The following is a 20,872-nucleotide window of genomic DNA, read 5'->3' as shown; positions in this document are numbered from 1 at the left end:
TCATCACACTTTTTGCAGAAACTTTCATTTTCCTGTAAAACACGCAGTAGGTTTCATTTTACAGGAAAACGTGTAACTTTCCCGTGTTGGTCGGGTAAATGCGCACTGGACATTCTCTATGGACTGAGCGTGCTCAGATTTTTCTGGCTTCCTTCTAGTTTAGCCCTGTGAATAAACAAACTCTTAACTTTCCAAATGTTATCAGACTGAATGGATCAACATTTTATCGCTTTGGGAGTTTTGATGCTTGAAAGAATTTATTAAAACACTTTGATTCAGATTAATGACACCGACCCCGGATCTGAAGAATATTTCAGTCAACAACCTCACAAAATTAGATTTCAACTTTTTGTTGGACGTTTTAAGTCTCAACGTTTGAAATAAAAAGCTGTTTTGCAGATCTGTTGCTTCTAATTGGGTGAAAAAGGCTTTTACTTTAATGAGTTAATTCTACACACGATAAGTTTAAACTCTTCAAGAACAGTGAGTTTAATTTTTGAGTCTGAAAACCAGCTTCATATTCTTTCCACTTTACCAGCGAGACCTTCTCATCCTGGGGACAAAACTTGCAACTTCTGCGCGACATGAATAATCAATAAATTACTACATCAATAAAACATATACAGCCAGACAATGGAAGATTTATGGGCAAGAAGTGTACGTGCGAGTGTGCAGTCGACTCTCAGGCCCATGAATGAATCATGATCTGCCCTCTGTGTGTGTGTGTGTGTGTGTGTGTGTGTGTGTGTGTGTGTGTGTGTGTGTTTGTTGTGTCCTGACACAACACAGGGTTTTGATATCCTGGTGTAAATACAATGTCCAGTCATGACAGCAGCTCTGGAAACTGTCAGAGTTACATCAGCATCACCCCCCCCCCCCCCCACACACACACACACTTTCCCCCCAAATCCAAACACGCCAACTGATCACCGGACCACTCAGCAACTGATCAGCAGCAGGTGAGGCAGAACGTCAACAGGTGCAGCATATTGATCCTCATGAGATCTGATCAGAAAACAACAAATTTAACAAATTTGTTGGTAAAACACAAAAATAAACTCCCAACTAAAATAAATAAAATAAATATATATTTATATAAATAAAGAACCAATTGGTGAAGATGTTTGAAAAGGGCTCAAAACCATATAACATCCACCACACCAACCTGAACAGACAATTTAACAGAGACACAAACAGATTATTGGAGATTAGTAGCACGTTTTTCCACTCATTTCTTTTCTGTTAAAAAAACAACAAAAAAAACCCTCTATACAACAGAGGTGGGCGGGGCCTCAACACCACGTCAGGGACGTCACGCTAACCTCAATGTTTTTGAGGTGACGTGTGACTCTGAGAACTAACGTTTCATCACTGCATTGAAACAAATTAGTCGTAGTCATCTGATTAAAAATGTAAACGATCAACGCTCGACTCAATCCTCGAGATATTTTCAAAGATTTTCGTACGTAAGGGACCAATGAGCTTGGAGCTGAGAGAACTTCAGAAATGGTGCGAGGACTTCAAGTAATGAATCACTTCCTCCGCTAACTATTTTACCTCATTTAGATTTAAATTCAGCAGCATACATAACGTGTCCAGCTCCACTGGATTGACAGATGGCGGCCGGTCACTGGTGTAAATCAGCCGTCCGGGTGAGCCTCCGATCTGCTCCGTCTAATGAGGAATTTAAATGCAGCTCCGTGATTACAGAGAACTGTAATTATGATTAGTGCGAGAGAGCGCCATTGTTTCGCGCCTTTGTCCTGCGGTTCAGCGGATGTCCAGCATGGGCTTCATCATTAATTGACAAAAGAGCCTGGAGCTGTCAAAAGAAAAAAATTATGATATAATTAGGAGGAGATTAATGTTTGGTTTTCAGAGAATATGAAGTGTGATGGTGGGCTTTGCTTTCGTACTGTTTTTTCACAGATTCAGTGTGCTGCTGCGTTTGTCTGCAGAATAATAAAAAGTGTGGTGTTGTTGAAGCTGTTGAATCCTGCAGTCCCTCGACGTCTCATGAAGAAAACAACAGCAACAACAACAGAAAGAGAGAGACGAGTTCTCCCTCACTGCCACAGGTGGTGCTCGACTTTTGATTCTGCAATGCATCATGGGAGTTAACTTGAAGTGTAAGCAGCGGTGAGGTGTTCGTCCTCCGTGAGCCGGCTCGTCTGGGAGGTTCTTTTTGTTTTGACCCGATCCCACGCTGATGCTTCCCTTCTCCTCTCCCTCAGGTATAAGGCCATCGTGAACCCGATGGACATCCAGACGTCCAGCGCCGTCTTCTGGACGTGTCTGAAAGCCGTGTCCATCTGGCTGCTGTCCGTCCTGCTCGCTGTCCCCGAGGCCATTTTCTCACAAGTCGTCGCCATGCAGGTAAAAATGAATCCACGACACGTCCTACGAACACGCCACACACGAGTACTAGACAGGTTTCTTCGTTTTTCTCACTGAAAATAGTTCCCCCTTAAGGCGGTGGCGTTACCATAGCGACGCCGCACAAAACCGCTGTGATGTTATTTTCTAAATCACCTTTCACTTCTACAGACAGAAGCCGGTGTTACAATTCAGTTCAGGTTTCGTGTCTCACCTCGGGGGCGAGGTTTGTTCTCAGGCTTGAGGATTAACTACTCAGACTCTGAATTTATTGATCACACCTCGTGTGTGACCACTAAATGTACGCTGAGGACAGTGTGTTATCAAAAAGTATTGTAAACATTGTTTTTTCGAATAGAAGCAACATGACGCTGCATTTTTTTCTGCGCTGAATGTTAAACGTTGCAAGTTTTTTTTCTGATCAGCGAGAGTTGAAATTTTTTTTACCCAGCTGTCCAATCACGGCGAAGACAAGCGAACGCGAATACGAGCAGTGTGTCCAGACTATAATAAGGAAAGCTGCGAGCGTACTTTGTATCCAGGACGTGAGGCTGCCACGAGTTGGGATATATACGATTCCGTTCACGCGTTGTTGTCATACTGCGACATCGTTCCCATAATACAAAAAACGACGCATGAACGAATCCCTGAAAAATAACAGCAGCTTTCAGTGTGAACAGAAATGAGATTAAAATAGATCTCCGACAGACATGAATACAAAACATTGTTGAGTCTGACCGCAGGATAAAACATAAAAATCAAATGATGAGCCGCTCGTGGTCTGGATGCCTTCGTGACCTTCGGTGCGTTCGGCCTAAGGCAGGTGTTCATCTGAAGGCTCATCACAGACGGAGGAGTTTAAACACAAACACCTCCCTCGACTCCGATCAGCTGTTTCATGGTCATCTATACCAAACACGAGCTCTTCTCTGCAGCCACTTTCGTGATCTTTCCTCCATTTCCTCCTTCTCCATCTTCCATCGTTTTCTTTCGTCCTTCTTCCTCTTCTCCTCCTTCCTCCCCTCCTTCCCTCCCTCCTTTCCCTCACCTCCTCGCTTCGTGTCCTCGCAGGGCCACAGGGACAACACCAACGTCACCTTCGTCAACTGCGTGCCGTACCCGCTGTCCAATCAGATGCATCCGAAGATCCACTCGGTGATGATCTTCCTGGTTTACTTCCTGATCCCTCTGGCCATCATCTCGGTGTACTACTACCACATCGCCCGCACGCTCATCAAGAGCGCCCACGACATGCCGGGGGAGGTCAGCGAGCACACCAAGAGACAGGTGACCGACGGACGGACGGACGGACGGACGGACGGATGCGTGAACGAATGAACGAGTGAATGAATGAATGAGTCTTGTTTTCATTTCTAACAAACACTTTCTGACTCATCGCTTCATCGCCGTTAGACTTTCTGAAGCATTTCAACGGTCTCTGTCGACCATTTCCAGAGTTTGACATAAAAAAAAAAAGAAAAAAAAAAGAAATTGTATTGGAAATCCCTGCATGGGCTCAGGAACACTTGGCTGCAATGATTTGTTTAAAATAAAAACTGCGCAATAGAACAAAGCGTTAAAAAAAAGAAGCTCAGCCAACCCGACCTGTCGGTGGCTGGATGCATCTTTAAATCTGAAGATATTAAATATTAGTTTTGCTTCAGTCCATATTGATTTGTTAATGTTAAGAAATGAATGAAAATCATCCATGAAGGAGAGAGAAAAGAAATAAAGTCGAGCAGTAGCAGAATAAGTAAGGTGCCGTCTGAGATCACGAACTCCTGCAGAAAGTGAACAGTCTGAAGTTTAGTTTAATGGACTCTCTTTTCACACCTCCTTGTCTTTCGGAGGCCTCGGTGGAGAAAGTGTCGGTCGGTGTGAGTGATCGCTTCACACCAGCTTGATCGTCACAGATGGAGAGGAGGTCAACGGGGAGCTGAATTATTAAAAGCCCGACGGCGGCGGGTCAGATCAGGTGTACACGATCGATGATGGAGCGCCCGAGCGGAGAATTACCGACACTCTCTGGGGAGTTTCGCGACCGCCGTTGACGGTGAACCCTGAACGTCTCACTTCACGGCACTAATACAGTCGGAGTCCCGTCACCAGTCGGCCCACCAGTTTATTCTTTTTTTACGAATTATTTCCAGGTGTTTCCAAACTGCATCTTTCTGAAGCTGCCATCGATCAATCTTGACACTTCCTGTAGCTTTTTCACATTAAAAGCCAAACAGGAAAGGGAGGGTTTGTTCCCACCGAGCGGCTGGAAGTCTTTTATTTTTAATGAAACATCTGTGCAGAAATCAATGATTTGTTTACAACAGCGTTTGAAGAACTCGGTGGAAATAACAAAGTTCACAGACGTACCAACAACAGAAGAACCGACATAACTGTAGAGACTCGTTCAGACTCGAAGATTTGACTCGACCCGAATCTGCTGTAAAGACTCGAGACTTCGCTTGTCTCTCATGAGCTGAGATTTAAATGTTTCAAATGATTGATCCGACTTCAGACTTGAGTTTAACACATTTTCTTGGTTGGACCTCTTTTTAGACGACTCACACTGGACGTAGAGACGCGATAACAACCCTGACGGTAACGAAAGAATAGACCTGTCGTTGTTTTGCTTTCCTTTGGTAGTGGAGCCCGTTTAACTGACGGAGTCACAGCGAGAGTCCTTTCAGAGGCAGAAAAAGCCGAGCGGGCTGCGCCAAGTGACGGTGACCTCGTCGAACTCGGGGTTAATGGACACGAACAGTGAATCAACTGGTGACACAGAGTTGAGAGAGGAGGAGGATCATCAGCGAGACATCGAACGCTCTCTAACTGTGTTCATAGACTTTAAAAGAAAGGACCTGAGACGTAAAACATATATTTATATATAAATCCCCTCTCAGCCTACGTTGGTGTATTTTAGTGTATTTGCCAATGAAGGAAAATCTTAACACAGCATCCAATAAGTTGAGTGAAATATATTTATATTATATTATATTATATTATATTATATTATATTATATTATATTATACACAGCAGAGTGCTGCACAACATCAGACAGTTAAATTTAAAGACTGAAAAACAATAAGCAATTAAAAAAGAAATAATGTTTTATTAAGTAACATTTTCCACTTGTTTTTTTTCATTGTACATTTTTTTTTATTTTGGACAAATTGGAAAACACACCGAACCTAGATCGTTTTAAAATGTCTTTAATCACAAACTGAAAAAGAGGAAATGTTGAAATACTGAACGTATTGCAGTGCAACGGTGTGATTGTTGGTTCTATCCGACTCTCGAAGACAAACATTTACAGAACAGATTTTATGTACATCTCGTCGCTGCCGCCATTACGATACATTTTCCTCGTTATATTAGGAAACCTGGACTCGACTGAAAGTGGAAAAGTTGGTTTTAATGAGACATCTTGGCTTTGAAATAACAAGAAAACATGAGATGTTGTTATAATGAGAAAAGTTTTGTGTAAAGCGGAATAAAAAGGACGAGAAATGTTCCTCTAAAAAAGAAGGAAAAGTTGCAGCAACATATTAGAGGAATTAATTTATTCTGGCGGCGGTGCATTGATGTGTTTCGGTCCTTTTACGTCTTCAGTAAAGCAGCTCGTATTGCGTCCTTACATGTGGCTGTAATGTGAAGGCGTCCGCATACTTTTGGCCACATATTTCCACATGTATCACCTCCCGTGTGGCAGGATTTTGATCTGAAACCAATAAAACAGGGAAAGTAAATAGATGGTCATTCAACCTTGAAGTCAGACAGAATGAAATTCCTCCCTGTGCGTCCGTCCGTCCGTCCGGTCGTATCATGTGCGTCGTCTAATTCATCTCATTACGCCTAAATCCATCTCAGCGTCCTCGTGGGGTGCGATGCCATCTGCTCTCTCTTAAATTGAAAATAAATAAATAAATAAAACCCTCCTCACATGTATCTTCACATCCATCAGGGCTACAAGACAATCGCTGCATTAACTACAAACGCCCACATCAATGCCGAACACGCCTACGATCTTATCTGAGAGCACGGCTAATTCATTATGTCCCCCGAGATAAAACACACACACACACACACACACACACACACACACACACACACACACACACACACACACACACACACACACACACACACACACACACGCACGCACGCACACAAACACACTGAAGCTGGGAAACTAAATTTAAGATGACATTGCTGAAAACAGTCACTTACACTCACTGTCCACTTCATTAGGTACACCTGTTCAGCAGCTCCTGAAAGCAAACATTCAATCAAATCTGATCTATAAAACAAATAAACAACTAAAACAGTCTCAAGATGCTTTAAAGAACCCAGAACAAAATAACAAAGGTTCCCAAACTCTTCAGAACCAAAGCTAATTCTCCAAGTACCTCCCACTGCACACAAACAGTTTTCATTTAAAAATTAAATTCACTTCTTTAACGAGATCAATTTCCTCAAAGAAGAATAAATAACAACAACATAAGGCTGCTGTTTAAAAAAAAAGAAGACATTTACATCTCTCATATCATCTTATGTCGTTATGTCAGAGGTGACGTCCCCCAACGGAGCACACGCAAACTTAATTCATAAAATATTTAAAAAACAGCCAACGTTAACGTCATTGTAATGCAATGGATTTATTCGGGATGGGCATTTCAAGCAAAACTACTATTCGAACTTCACTCTGAACTATTTGATTTTTTATGTTGTTGAATAAACGGTTCGCAAACGGCTTCTAGGTGCATTACCGCCACCTTCTGGCAGCGGTAACCAAAAACAATGAAATAAGACTTTGATAGTCGTATAAAATGTTGGATTTTTAAAAGTTTTTCAATAACTCTTTCAAAACAATGTCCCATCAGTAACCACCAGTGGTACCACAATTTGGGAATCACTACCACAGAGGAAAAACGTTCTTTTAAGAGGAAGCAACGTTGAGCAAAACCACGCGGAGACATTCGGGATGGTTCGTGGATAAAAATCCGTCAGCCAGCGATCCAGTTATGAATACAGCTTGGTGGATAAACACCTGACGAGGTTACTGTTAGAATGACAAGCAGAGCAGTGAAGCAGAAAACATGTCAATGCTACTCGTTTGTATGACAGGTAAATAAGCAGCCGGTATGTTTGTGCATCAGCAGCATCGCTCAGTCTGCAGATGGACGAGAAAGAAAGAAAAAAGACGCAGATGTCTCGTATCTACACGTGTAATTATAACTAATTGTAGGATATCTTCACACCCACTAAATCGAGAAACCATATTTTATAAACCAAACGTGGAGAATTTTGCAATCAGTTTCTTCTGACTCTTCTGTTCTGAGTAATCAGCTTTCATTTTTGTCAATTTGCCGTTATCGATCGTCCCTTCGGTTGGACTTTAATTTGAACTGACGGTTGACTGACGGCTCCTGAATACCAAAATGATTGCGCGCTCCGCCGTTTGACTTCTTTTTCTCTGCCAGGTTTTGGGCTGCGGGATCAATCAGAGCCGGAGGCCGTTACAGACATCGGCTTGGCAGGTGGCACCGAGTGAATGCTCAGACGGCTGTCGGGCTCACATCGACATCCAAAACAAACAGAAAATAACTTCGCTTCAAACCACAGGAGGTCTGACGAACGGCTAATAATAATGAAGAGTAAAAAACACAGGCAGAAGGCGGGAAGAGCAATTGATCATTTCTGCAGACAGAGTTTTTCAGCACTTTCTGAAATTTAAATAATTGCTACTCCTGATTAATTTAATTAAAGCTGTCGGGGTTGTTTATCAATGTGAGTTTTCACAAGAAAAGAAAACCTCCCCAGTCTTTGAGCTAAAAGATCAGAAAATCACAACTTCTGGAATCTTTGAGAGCACACATTCCTACATTATAATGTCATACATGTTATCAAATGTTCTACTTCCATATTTTAGTGTTCTTTATTTTCAGTTTATTTTCAGAATTTCAGGAGAGAAGTTTGTGCTTTTTAAACGGGAGTTTATCGGAGCCAGCCCCTAGTGGCCCTCGGTGGTATTGCACTTAATGGCACTTCAACATCAGCATTACTTTTCAACACCAAGAAGCTGCGTCCAGTCCACTTTTATATACAGTCTGTGGTCTCTGTGCGCGACAGCGCCCTCTAGTGGTCGTTGTAATTATGGTGGGAGCAAACCAGGAAGTCTGGTGACGTCGGGAGGAGGTCGGGGCGGATGGATGGGTCGGCGGGACTTCGACGCAGGAGACTGCTGCGTATTAAGCTGTAACTCATCATCAGTTTAACATCGTTTCCTCGGAGGTCTTTTAGTTTAACTTGTATATGAGAAAAAAATACATTTGCTTTCCACTCCTAGACTTCTTCTTACAGCTCGTCGTCGCTGAGTCAGCAACCGTGTGGCTTTGAGTGACGGCTGATTGACAGCTGCAGTATTCGAGCAAATGATGGCACAAGCAGACAGGAGCAGCCTGAGACCTGCTGCCGGTGTCACCGAGCTGGCAGGTGGCCACGACGATGCGGCTTTAAAAAGAAGTAAATCAGAAGGATCCAGACGCTCATATCCGTCTGGGATCAGCAACAAGAAGGAAAAGAAGGCGGATTCACTAATTAGAGGAAAGATTTGTAGTCTTTTAAGATGTATAAAGAACCTTTTGGAGGATCTGATTGTCAGAGTTCCTCAAAGAAAACACCAAACTCCGAACTGTTCCGTGAAGCTTCGGACAGATAAAAGTTTTTTTGTTTTTGTTTGATGCACAAACATCAGCGAATCTTCAGCAGAGAAGACTGAAAGTCTGCACCGATATCAGGAGCTTTATTTCACGCTCTGCTGGGTTCCGACTTCAGACAATTCCAGTCCCCTCCCACCCAAAATCTGCCCTCGCAAAGCTCGGCGCCGCTTGCCGAGAAAACTCAGAGACCAGAGGCAGCGGAATAAAACGTCGACCTGCATCGCCAATAAAGAGCATCATTTGTCATGACTTCGAAACGTTACAATAAGGTTGAGTTGCGTTAGCGGCGGACATCGTGACCCGAAGGCCGCAAGAGAACACAGACGGACTCATTTGTTCAGATTAAAGTGAAACATTTTGGATATAAAAACTGCCGTGATTGAATTTTGTGTACTCGCGGAGGATCCGATATTACAGCTGTCCGGCCGGGTCATTCTTCCTTTGCAGATATAACATCATCATCATCATCATCATCATCATACAAATGTAAGCTTTTACAAGAGAAACAGAAGAGACCCTTAGAGCTGCAGAGGGACGAGCTGAATTTAACGTTGGAACGATCTGACTCGGTGAGGAAACAGCGACAGTCCTCCCTGGTCCCGCCTTTTTTTTCCCCGTTCTTTTTTGCGACACCAAGTCGTAGCTTTGCAGAGTGGAAACACAACTGAAGCCCATTTCTGAGTTAGAACTTTACTCTGTTTAACGACTGCATGCAGTACACTGATCTTTATTTTGTGTTTTCTGAAAAGCAAATATTAGAAAAGTTGCATGTCTTTGGATCTTTTGCATTCCAGGAAATTTTTGTGCCTAACTAAAGACTAACTAAAGACTGGATATAAAAGAGTTCGTAGCTTCAGGTCTAAAAAATAGAAGTGTCTTCAGCTGCAATACCAGCGAGTGCCACTAGAGGTCGGCTCCAAAAAGCCTCCGGCTCCATAGACTCCCATTCAACTTCTCTCATCAAATCCAAAGTGAATAAAATGTGTCCATCAGTTATCTCGGTGTTGTTAGCTAAAGTCACTCCTTCTTATTAGTTTTCTGGAGGTCCATCTGAAAATAATCCCTCATTCATTAGAAAAGAAGATTCAAGAAGACCTGTTTTTGGGGGCGTGTCTGTTTGATTGACAGGTCTGTGGTGCAGTCAGGTTACAGCTATCGGTGGGCGGGACGTAGTATCGTCAGGTTTCCAATCAGATCGGTCAGATCCACCGCTGGCTCCTCCCCCAGCCAGAAACACTTTCAGAACTTTCTGATCGCGTCTCGTTCGTACACATCAGTTCTAGGAGGCTTTTTAGCTTCTTTCAGCTTCGCTCTCGGTGCTCCGACTCTGCAGCTGTTTGCGGCACCGGGTTGTTTTCTGATGCCGTTGTTACTCAGTGAATGACAGTAAACAGAAGAAGAAGTGTTTCAGGTGAATGTTCACAGAGGAGAAGAGCAGCGAGGAGGAACGATGGAGAGAGAGGTGCCACTCAGAGATGAAGGGATGACACATGAAACGGCCGACAGATAAAGTGAGAAAGATTGAACAGCAGCGAGCTCTGAAGAAAAAAAAGGCAAATAGGGAAAAAAGTTCAGGTGAGAAAATCCACAACTTGTGAAGAGATGAAAGTTCAGTATTTTAAAGTAGTTAGACGTGAAATTATTTTTCTTTCATCCAGGCAAGGAAACATCTCAACAACTTTTTAAAGTTTGTTCAGATTTTCATGTTTCCCAGAAGATGAACTGTCATTCAGAGATTCATTACTTGTTTACATGCAGTTTCTCAGTCTGCACTAATTAACTGGTGGAGACATTTTATTGACTAAACTTATTGAAAAGTTTCATGTGTGTATTTGTTACCTGTTGTGCTCACAAGTGCAAAGTCTTTGGTCCAAGATAGACAATTATAATGAGACAATTATCTGGTTTGCTGTGAAGTTTGTCGTCTGGATCTCCAGTTGGAAGGAGCTCGTTCATTTCCTACGAATCAATGAGGTCGATCGGTGGTTTGTAAAGACTTTGATAAAGATAGCGCTGGAAGCCCGAACCCTCGGACCAGATGTCCTCCCGTCTCCACCGCTGTGCTGCAGTTTAACATCGTGTCTCTCAGCAGCCTCTCGTCCTACATTCAGACAAGAATACATCTTTTTTATGTTGATTTTTCTACGTTTTATTTGTCGCACACCTTTTCAACACAAACAGCAACAACAGCCGCAGCAGTAACGCACAGAACAACAAACACACAAAAAGCTGCGACTTCAGAGGAGACACGAGTCGCTGCAGCAGCTCAACTCCGACTTTCCTATTTTCTATTTCTGATACGAATGACGGAGACGAGAGTTCATCTTTATTCATGAAACTCCGACAATAGAAAAGCCAGAAAAACCCTCCAGTCACAAAGTTTACAGAGAAATGGTCGCATGTATGCGTGTGAGTATGAGTGTGTGTGTGTGTGTGTGTGTGTGTGTGTGTGTGTATGTGTGTGTGTAAGAGAGTGTGTGTGTGTGTGTGTGTGTGTGCAATGAGACAACAGAGTGTTTTGACGTCTTTCAGATTCGAGTCTGTGAATAAAATCGGGCAGTTTTTCATTTCCACCAGTTTATTGCACATTTAGAAATGCAAAGTGTTTGTGTGTGTGTGTGTGTGTGTGTGTGTGTGTGTGTGTGTATGTGTGTGTGTGTGTGTGTGTGTGTGTGTGTGTGTGTGTGTGTGTGTGTAAACCCTCTGCTGTTAGACCATGATCAGTACATCCTCTCCTAGAGGTGTGTGGATCTCAGTATTCAGAGTTCTTCGGACTATTGATTCTCTAGATGGATAAAAACAACCAATGATTCAGAATTTAATATCATTTCATTTGTGCTCATTTTAATTTCAGTAAACACTAAAGAAACACTCTCATTTAGTTGTCTTCTTCTGAGGAGGAAAATAAAGAGAAACTGGTCAATTTTCTAAATAAAACACAAGAAGTGCGTTCTCCTCCCGCTAACAGACACTCGATGTGAAATGTTCCGGGATAATTAGAAGTATTCATGTTTTTTAAGGACTAAATCACAGCAGGCTGTATTAACTTTAGTAAGGAATGACAACTGTAAACACAAAACATGTATCCGTGATAGAAGCAAGAATCAAAGAAACACGACCAAATCAGGAAGTCAGATAAAAGATGGAGAACGAGAACGGAAACAAAATGACGACGTGACGGATCGAGTTCGCTGGAAAACGCTGGTGGAAGCTCGGATCAAGCATATTTGCATTTTGGTGCAGTTTAGTTTTTTTTCTTTTCTCCACAGTTGCATGGAGTTGTTGTTTTCATGGCTTTGAAACTAAAGATTTTTGAAAGAAAACTTCAAGGTTCCTTCAAGGTAAAGCCTCCGAATCGGCTTTGAACCGGCGAGTCAGGACGCTCCCGCGTAACATGAAAGAAACGTGAAGATTTACCAGCTGGACGGGTTAAAAAACATCAACAGTTATTAGCAGAAAGAGTCTCACTTTTTCTGTTTGAAGCCAAGAAGTCTGCAGAAGAAGCTGAAGGCGCCGCGGCTCTTCAGCGTCCGGTTGAAGCTCTTTAATCGATAAACGCTCAAATCAACACTTCAAAGCAGAAACTGCAGTTTTACGGCCGACAGAGTTCCTGAAATCAACACAAACAGAAGAGAAGAAAGAACAGAACAGAAGCGGATGAACAAGATGATGAGCGACGGCTGAAGCACAGTTTCATAATGCGACCAGCTCAAAGAAAACTTTACTCCGAGGTAAGAACCAATGTCAGAGTGACAGGTCTGGAGAGACGACGTATTCTTTTAGAGTTCACCAGCCTGCAGAGATCGATCGAGGTCGGACGACCCGTCCAGGACTCAGAAACCAACAAGAGTCGAGATCCAAACTCAATCTGAGACCAATCGGACGTCTTCCCAATGGATGAGAGTCTAAAGTTGGAGGAAGTCCGAATGCAAACTTGTTTAAGTTCGATACGAGTTCCTCTCATTAACGTGACCGCTGGTACCACGGACCTGAAACTGGAACACACAAACATCAGATTTTGGGGAACAGAACATTTTCAACACGTCCGCCCACAGCAGAGAAGTGTTCCTGAGCCCCTGCACTGATTTCCGTGACAAAATCAGGGCTGCGTTGTTGTTCTTTTGCATCAAATTCTGGAAATCATCAATGGAGACCTTTGAAATGTTTCAGAAAGTCTCCGGTGATGAAACTTTTCTCCTCAGAGAAGTTACAGCTGGTTTAGTTTTCTCGTCCAACAATGAATGGTTTTCCATCACTTTCCAACCGTGTGATAAATGCAGACTGATGTTCGATGGGAGCTTTATTTTTTTTCCCCACAAGTGCATGATGGGAGACTTCATCATCTGCAAACCCGACGGGCTTCCAGGTGCACAAATGAAGGCGCTGCTCTCTCTGGATTTTGGCATTTTTCAGCATTTGGAGCGTAATGGAAATATGACAAGTTGATGGCTCGCTGCATTGCACTCACCTCAGGTGTCGATCTCCAGCGCGCCTCTAATGGAAGCTGGCAGCTCGCAGCCCCCCGGAGGTTCCTGAACGCCTCCTCTCCGGCGACAGAGGCAGCGGTCAGCGGCTCGCCTCCCAAACACCGACTATTACATTTCTTGAGGAACACACACACACGGCAATACATATATGCAAAGAAATTACAAGTAATAAAGTATATTAGGACCTCTAAAAAATGTGCACACACAAATTCATGCACACAAATTCCCATAATCCACTCTGCCAGATGAGTTGTGGCCCGGAGCTGCAGGTGCCTAAGAGGATCTTGGGGAAAATGCCCGACCGTTGGCTGCGAATCAAAGCAAACACAAATCAGCAGCAGGCAGGAGAGATGATCCAGCTCTGTAATCAGCACTTTACTGTTGGTTAACTTTTTATTTATTTATTTTTTGAGTGTGTCACGTCTTTAAGAGGCGAGTCAGACGAGGTGATGCGCCGCCGGATGCCGTCAAGACTTAACGATGACGAGGCTGGAAAAGCACATCTGCTCTTCACTCTGCAGAAAGTATTTAATTAAAGCAGCACTCATTGTGAAAAAATTTAATCTTCCTGTGCAATTTTTTTTTCTTACCAAACTCCTGTAATCCTCTTTTTGTGTGCAGATGAGTTTTTCGCTGCATCAGTTGAGAGATTTTTCTAAATGATTAAAACTCGACTGTTTTTTTGTTTTTGTTGCCTGAAATTAGCAAAGATCAAACGAGGAAAACGTGACTGAAGCTCGGACGGAAACCAAACCCATCTCAACGAGAGAGGAAATAATTACAATAAACTCAATGTGACTCCGTCTCGACTTAAACTTCCCGTCAACTGCTGCGAAGTTTCACTGAAATATTCAACCGATTCTTGCGAGAGGACGGATGAAAAAACCAGCGGAGGGAGAATCGTATCCTTGGACTCGGAGCTCCGTGTGAACGCCACTGATTTTCTATTTCTCTCCGTGGGTTTGAGGTGAGAAAGTCGAATCGGCTCCTCGGAGGTTTAGTTGGCTGCTAAAAAAAACTAAAACCTCAACGGATTTTAAAAGCAAAAGCAGAAGGACAGCGTCTGTGCGCCGCTTCCTGTCAGATCTGAACGTATCAGAAAGTCAGAAGGCTGGAAATGTTTGTCGCTGAAACACTGCCGGTGCTTTCTGGTGTTGTTTGTGCTGCTTCGTGCAGAAGTGAGTGGCGTGTTGAAAGTGCAGTTGACTGACGCCGCTGACCTTTTTCATGCGTCTCGGACGATCTGCGAGCGTCCGCCTGACGAGGTCAAACTCCTCGTACGATGTGCGTCCACTCGCTGCATCCGCTCGTCAAACATGATCTCCGTCAGTTTCGTCAGATGACATCTGGAGGACGCTTTTAGCATGTCGGGGTCCCGCCGGGCGTCCAAGCATCAATCCTGTCTCACCCGATAACGTGTTTCCACCAGAATAAGTGTAAAACAGCTGCTGTTAACTGCATTTACTGCTCGCTTCTATTAGTTCTGCTCCGGAGACATTCGCACTAACTGCCTGCTGCTGAAATCTGAAATGTGTTCACAATGTATTAAAGAAAATAGTTAATATCTTGGATTAGCATTTGTTGGTGTTAAATAAAAAGTGCATTTGTTCAAAAAAAATTTGCCGTGCCAAATCACAACCCAACTTAACACAGTAAAGTCCTTCTAACAGAACTTTACAACATTATAGAGAAGGAACACAACAATACAACAACGACTGGAAGGAAAAAAAACTCCATTTTAACAGGAAGAAACCTCGAACAGCAACCGGTTGGTGTGAGGGGAGAGTAAAGAGAGAAAAGAGAAGCGTAGAGATCCGAGACAATGAAATCTGTTTCATATCCAAGTAAAATTGATATTGTAACTGAAATAACCCCAACTGAACTGATAACTGAACTGATATCGGATCAGGAATCAAATCGGGAAGCCAGTTGTAAAACCAAGCCCTAGTACTCTCTACTTGTTTTTCCTCATAACTTGTGGTTGTTGTTTTTTCTGTGATTGTGGATGCCTTTTAAAAAATAGCCGATAGATTAATTGGTCAAAGAGTCGTACAGTTTCCGACTGATTGGTTTGTACTGAGCTACGTCCTCTCAGCTCTGGATGAGTTCCATCTGATGATTGACGTTTTTATGGCCGGTCAGATGTAGTTTTAAAAAACTCGGTCGTTTCCATCTCTTCCAGATGGAGACCAGGAAGCGTCTGGCCAAGATCGTGCTGGTGTTCGTGGGCCTGTTTGCGCTGTGCTGGTTCCCGAACCACGTGCTCTACATGTACCGCTCCTTCCACTACCACCAGATGGACCTGTCGCTGGCCCACCTCGTCATCACGCTGCTGGCCCGAGTCCTCAGCTTCTCCTCCTCCTGCGTCAACCCCTTCGCCCTCTACCTGCTCAGCGAGAGTTTCCGGAGGCATTTCAACAGGTCAGATTCGTCCCGCCGTGTCTTCGTGTTTGGAAAGTCATTTTACCGATAACAGTTTTCACTCATAACCCAATTTCAACTCTCCCCTCAGGGAACGGTGGCCAACGAATGACAGCGTTGGCAGCACAGCTCATTTTTCAACATATGAAGATGTACAAATGTTTTGTAAAGGAAAAAAAAAAGACCACGTTTCCCATTGTTTTTTGTAATAATTGCTGTTTAACGTTTTGAAAAATAATTTGGTTGCAGCCCGGCAGCACCGACTGTCGCTCAGTTTTCTTCTCCTTGATTACAGTCTGGTGACTCGGCTCGTACCAGTGTTTGCAGCCACTCTGAAGGGCGGACCAATCAGAGACCAGTGTCAGAGGTTTGACCGCGTTTGTCCCGCCCTCCTTCACTGTGATTGGTCGGCTGGTGACAGCGACGAGCGCAGTGCTGATATTTCTGAACTCTCATTGACCAGAATAAACGCTGAGCGCCTCGTCACGCTGCTGCCGTTCATTAAGGCCATTTTAAAAATGTGTCGTACTCAAGAAAAAACGCTTTGGTGGATGTAAGGGCTGCAGACGAGGGTAACCAGACCCTCGTTTGCAGCTCTACTTAGTTCAGGGGTCTGTCTGCCGGTCCTCCATAGAAGTCATTCGAAACTATAATGACTTATGAATCATATGAGAGTTTTGATGAGTTTTTCATTGACAGTAATTGTTATTTTTTACAAGTTAGCTTCAAGGTTTCAATGCGGCTATTCGTCATCAATGATGGACTGTCGTGGATTTAATTCCAGATTCTTTAAATAAAGAACAAATGTAAATAATTCAAATGTTTATATATTTGTCTGAGCGACGTGCCTCCACTCTGCAGCGCGACTGCTCAGTATTGGCGGTCTGCTTCTGATGTTTCGTGTGTAGAAACTGTGTTAAATTGCAATTGCAGACAAATCAAAACTTTCCGGAGGGCTGAACATTTGAGGAACTCGGCACATTCACAAATAGATTCAGGAAATGGAAAAAGTGCTTCATCTTCCACTCTGAATGGGTGCGATAAAGAAGTAATCAAGGGCCTCGTCATTTTCCAAATGTGGTTCTGAGTGCTCCGTCTTCCACTAAACATCCTGTAACGTATCATTATTCTGCCTCGGCGGGATGGAAACCTGCTGCACAACTCTTCAGCTCAGAGGAACCCGGGGACGGCTTTGACTTTTCATTTGGGTCAGATCTGCAGACGAAATCCTGACAGCAAAGAATATGGACGACACTTCTTTTTTTTTTTTTTTTTTTTTTTTTTAAACAACAAAAAAAAGAGCCTTTGGGAAGCAATTATAGCAATTCACCTGTTTTGTATCTGTTCTTTGAAACTCAAAAGGAAGAAGCAGCTGAACGGTGTTTCTGGTCCGAGTGTGAGGGTTTACATAAAAGTACAGAAATGTTTCTGACCTCCCGCCCCCAGAGAGCTAATCAACTCTCAGCCTTGTTTCTGGGGATTATGGTGCACACACACACACACACACACACACACACACACACACACACACACACACACACACCACACACACACACACACACAGAGAAAGGTTTTCGGTGTCTTTTAAAGAATCACATCTTTTGTAGTCGATGTCGACGCAAACTTTCCTTCAAGGCTGCATTTAATGGTGATTTTTGTGTTTTCAGTTACTCGACTAATTGTTGCATGTTTAAAATGTCCGAAAATATATTTTTTAAGTGGCTTCTTTGTCCAACTAACAGTCCAAAACCAAAAGATATTTTATTTGACTTTCATCATGGGTGAAGAAAACTGGAACACATTCTCAGCTGGAAGAGATGACTTCAATTATCATTTAATTTTCTAAATCACTGGGAGACGTTTGTCAATACAACAAAAAAAGCACCAAGCAAGAAGTTAAATTTAACGAAGGCAAATTTTTAACTGCTCAACAATACGGTAAAAAAAAAAGTTTTATCTGAAGGCACCTGGACTTCTCTCAGTTTTTTGAAGATGTTTTATTTCAAACACTTTCTTTTCTCTGCTTGGGTTCGTCGTCTTTTCCGTTCTGAAACTTTGCTCGAGCTACTGGAGTTAATTGTCTTCTCTATCTCAGAGTTATTCAGAACTTTGCAGAGACAAAGGTCCAAAAGAGCCTACTGAGGATAAAACAAGGAAATGGAAAAAGAAACTTATTAAAATAGAAACCAATCAATCTAAGAAATAGAAACTGGAATGGGAACGTAAAGTGTGAACCACACAGGCAGAATCTGACCACGGTGTCGTACGCTCCCTCCAGGATGTCACGGAGCTTCTTAAAAGTTGCGATGTAATTTGTGGAGTTTGACGTGAGGTTTTTTTGTGTAAAATTGCGAGAATTAAAAAAATTGAAGGTCGGGAATTTTATTTTTTCTTTTCTTTTAAGCACTACCTGACAAATAAATACATATGTAATCACGTCCTTTGATAATAATCATGCTGCACATCACAGACATATTTTAGTTCTAATCTTTTTTTTGTATTTATTTGTCAAACTTAGAGAACCATGAGGCTCAAAGTTACAAACAAAAAAGCTCCTATAAGCTGCGTATGTTTCCAGAACAGACAGACTGTGACTGTAATATAGAAACAACGATGACATCAGCCGAGTTTTATTTGGTGACGAAAAGAGTTGCGGAACATTTCTGATTGGAAAGTTATTTTTGTTAATAAAGTGAGTTTTGTTCGAGCAGACTTACTTTATGTCATTAATACTTTCAGCACAGATTCTGCTGACAACCTTGTTTGTGGCAAATTTTTAGGTAATTTAAAAATATTGCAGTTTCCTTAAAATTTGCGGAGTTTGCTTGAATTAGAGTTAATTATTGCGTTCGCAAGATGGCGATTTCCTGCAGGGACCGAATGTAACTCAAATTAATTCAATGAATAAAGTCGTTATCCGGTTCGGTCTTCCTCATGTCTCCCGTTTGTTCTTTCTTCCTCTTCTTCCTCAGTCAGCTGCGATGTGGTCGAGGTCCCCGCCCCGAACGCCAGGCCAGCTACCTGCACAGCACCTCCCACATCCGCCTCACCTCCATCAAGAAGGCGACGCCCACCGCCGCCTTCATGGCCCCGGCGGCCAACGGCAACCCCAGCAGACAGGAAGTGGCCCTGTGAGGCCGCCGGAGAGTTTCAGCTCCACGTCGGCCTGAATGTTCCCGGTCCGCGGAGTGAACTGAGTGTAATCAATTGGTCGGGATCGAACCGCGTCGTCTTTGTCCTCAACCAAACAAAAAGTGCCTCTTGGAAAACACAAGCTCGGACGTCAGAGGGAACTGAAAAGGCTTCACTTTTCTGCAGATTTATTGAAAGGAACCGTGCGGCCGAGAGGACCGGCCATCCCGTCGGCGGCGCTGTTACTTCTCGCATGTCCGCTGTGAGCGCTTGTTTCTCCGTGTTGCGCCGCGGGAACGTTCAACATCCACCGACCCCAAAAAAACGACATTTTCTTGTGTTTGGTGGCTGATTTCACTGAGCGCGGAGATTCCGCCTCTTTCTGTCTGCTGCTTTGTGATGAGGAGGGTCAGAACATCCCCAGAGTTGGCCTGTTATCCAAGAACATCTGGGAGGATGCTCGGGGCCGCCGGAGGCTCCAACCCTCCGGTTACGGGACGGCGTCGCTCCTTCTCGCCGAACTTCTGCTACGACTGCTTCGGAGATTAACGGAAGTCGGTCATAGCGGCGAAACAAGACCCGAAGCCTTCGTAAACCAAAATCTCACTCTTGCTGTAAGTGTTTGGTTCTGTGACCGGCTGCATCCACCAGGCACCGCTTTGCTCCACATGTAATTGTGAAAGTTGCCGCTGAAGCTTCTGTTCACGCGCTTTGTTGTGTTTCGTGGACTTGTAGCAGTCTTTGGATTCATGACAGGAACGTGCGAGTCCTTGAAAAACGGGTGCAAGCATGAGTCCGAGTGTTCGCCTCCGTCAGGGTCGAGCCTCGGCACAACATTTGGTTTAATACGTTTTCAGAATTTCTTCATCACCCCTCGTGTTTTTGTTGCGGGACACTTACTCCTCTGTGTCGGCAGACTACTGGCCGGATATAGACGGATATTAAACAGTTTTCTGCATATTTTAAGTGTAACAATAGCTTTATTTGTCAAAAAAGTAACAGTCACTCTGTCACTTAAAGCCATGGCTGACAGGAAACTTCGAAAAACAACCAAAAGCTTTGCATATTTTAGTTTGTGGGACAAAAAAAACTTTTATTTTTAGTTTACAAAACTCTAATCTGAGGATTTGAACAACAATCTGTGATGATCCCGAGGTAACGCTCGTTTGTAGAAACAATCCTGCTTCGAACATTTACTTTCAGCCGAAGCACCACATGTTGTGATAACCTGAAATTTCTCCGTGGCACAAACATCTAAGAACTACCAACATGTCTCCTTCAGAAAATGATCCGCTGTAGTTCGGGGAGGTTCCTGGTGTTCCTTCGTACGATTATCGCTGCTGCTTTTGTGTTCCAGCATGAGCTGCCCGGCGACGGAGCGAGTGCAGATCGACGTGCCGTATTTTCCAAAAAGACGATGATGCTGTGACGTACTTTTGATGTCGTTTTTGTCTTTTTCTTCTTTAAAATGTTGGATGTTTTCTTTTTGATGTGACACGCATGCTTCACTTTTCTGTGTTCGAAAAAATTGTGCTTGAATCTCATAAAAACACTCAGAAAATAAACGTTCCCACTCGGGCACACGCTCGCACCAACTCTCAAGACTGCAGCAGTTTTTTCATAATTTGATAGAATTTTTTTTAATTTTTTTTTTTATTGAAGGTTGAGACTCATTTCGGGGCAGACTAACTGCTGGTTGTCAACTCGGGCTCTTAGCTCTTCAATTAGACAATCAAATG

General features: G+C 43.3%; 1 protein-coding gene across 1 annotated transcript in view; it reads left to right on the top strand.

The window, feature by feature from the left end:
* nmbr (neuromedin B receptor) overlaps positions 1 to 20,736 on the top strand; it is a 29,390-nt gene extending 8,654 nt beyond the window's left edge. Inside the window, exons 2-5 of the mRNA XM_069172600.1 lie at positions 2,235 to 2,376; positions 3,448 to 3,663; positions 15,763 to 16,001; positions 18,974 to 20,736. Of these exons, the coding sequence (XP_069028701.1) occupies positions 2,235 to 2,376; positions 3,448 to 3,663; positions 15,763 to 16,001; positions 18,974 to 19,136 (760 nt within the window). The 3' untranslated portion in view covers positions 19,137 to 20,736. The remainder of the gene's footprint in view (positions 1 to 2,234; positions 2,377 to 3,447; positions 3,664 to 15,762; positions 16,002 to 18,973) is intronic.
* Positions 20,737 to 20,872: the final 136 nt, after the last annotated feature.

Source organism: Embiotoca jacksoni, unplaced genomic scaffold, assembly GCF_022577435.1.
Source record: "Embiotoca jacksoni isolate LCO1_2020_lvr unplaced genomic scaffold, fEmbJac1.0.p SCAF_54, whole genome shotgun sequence".
NCBI lineage: Eukaryota > Metazoa > Chordata > Actinopteri > Embiotocidae > Embiotoca > Embiotoca jacksoni.
The sequence above is the reverse complement of the archived record's forward strand: the minus strand, read 5'-3'. Positions and strand labels throughout refer to the sequence as shown.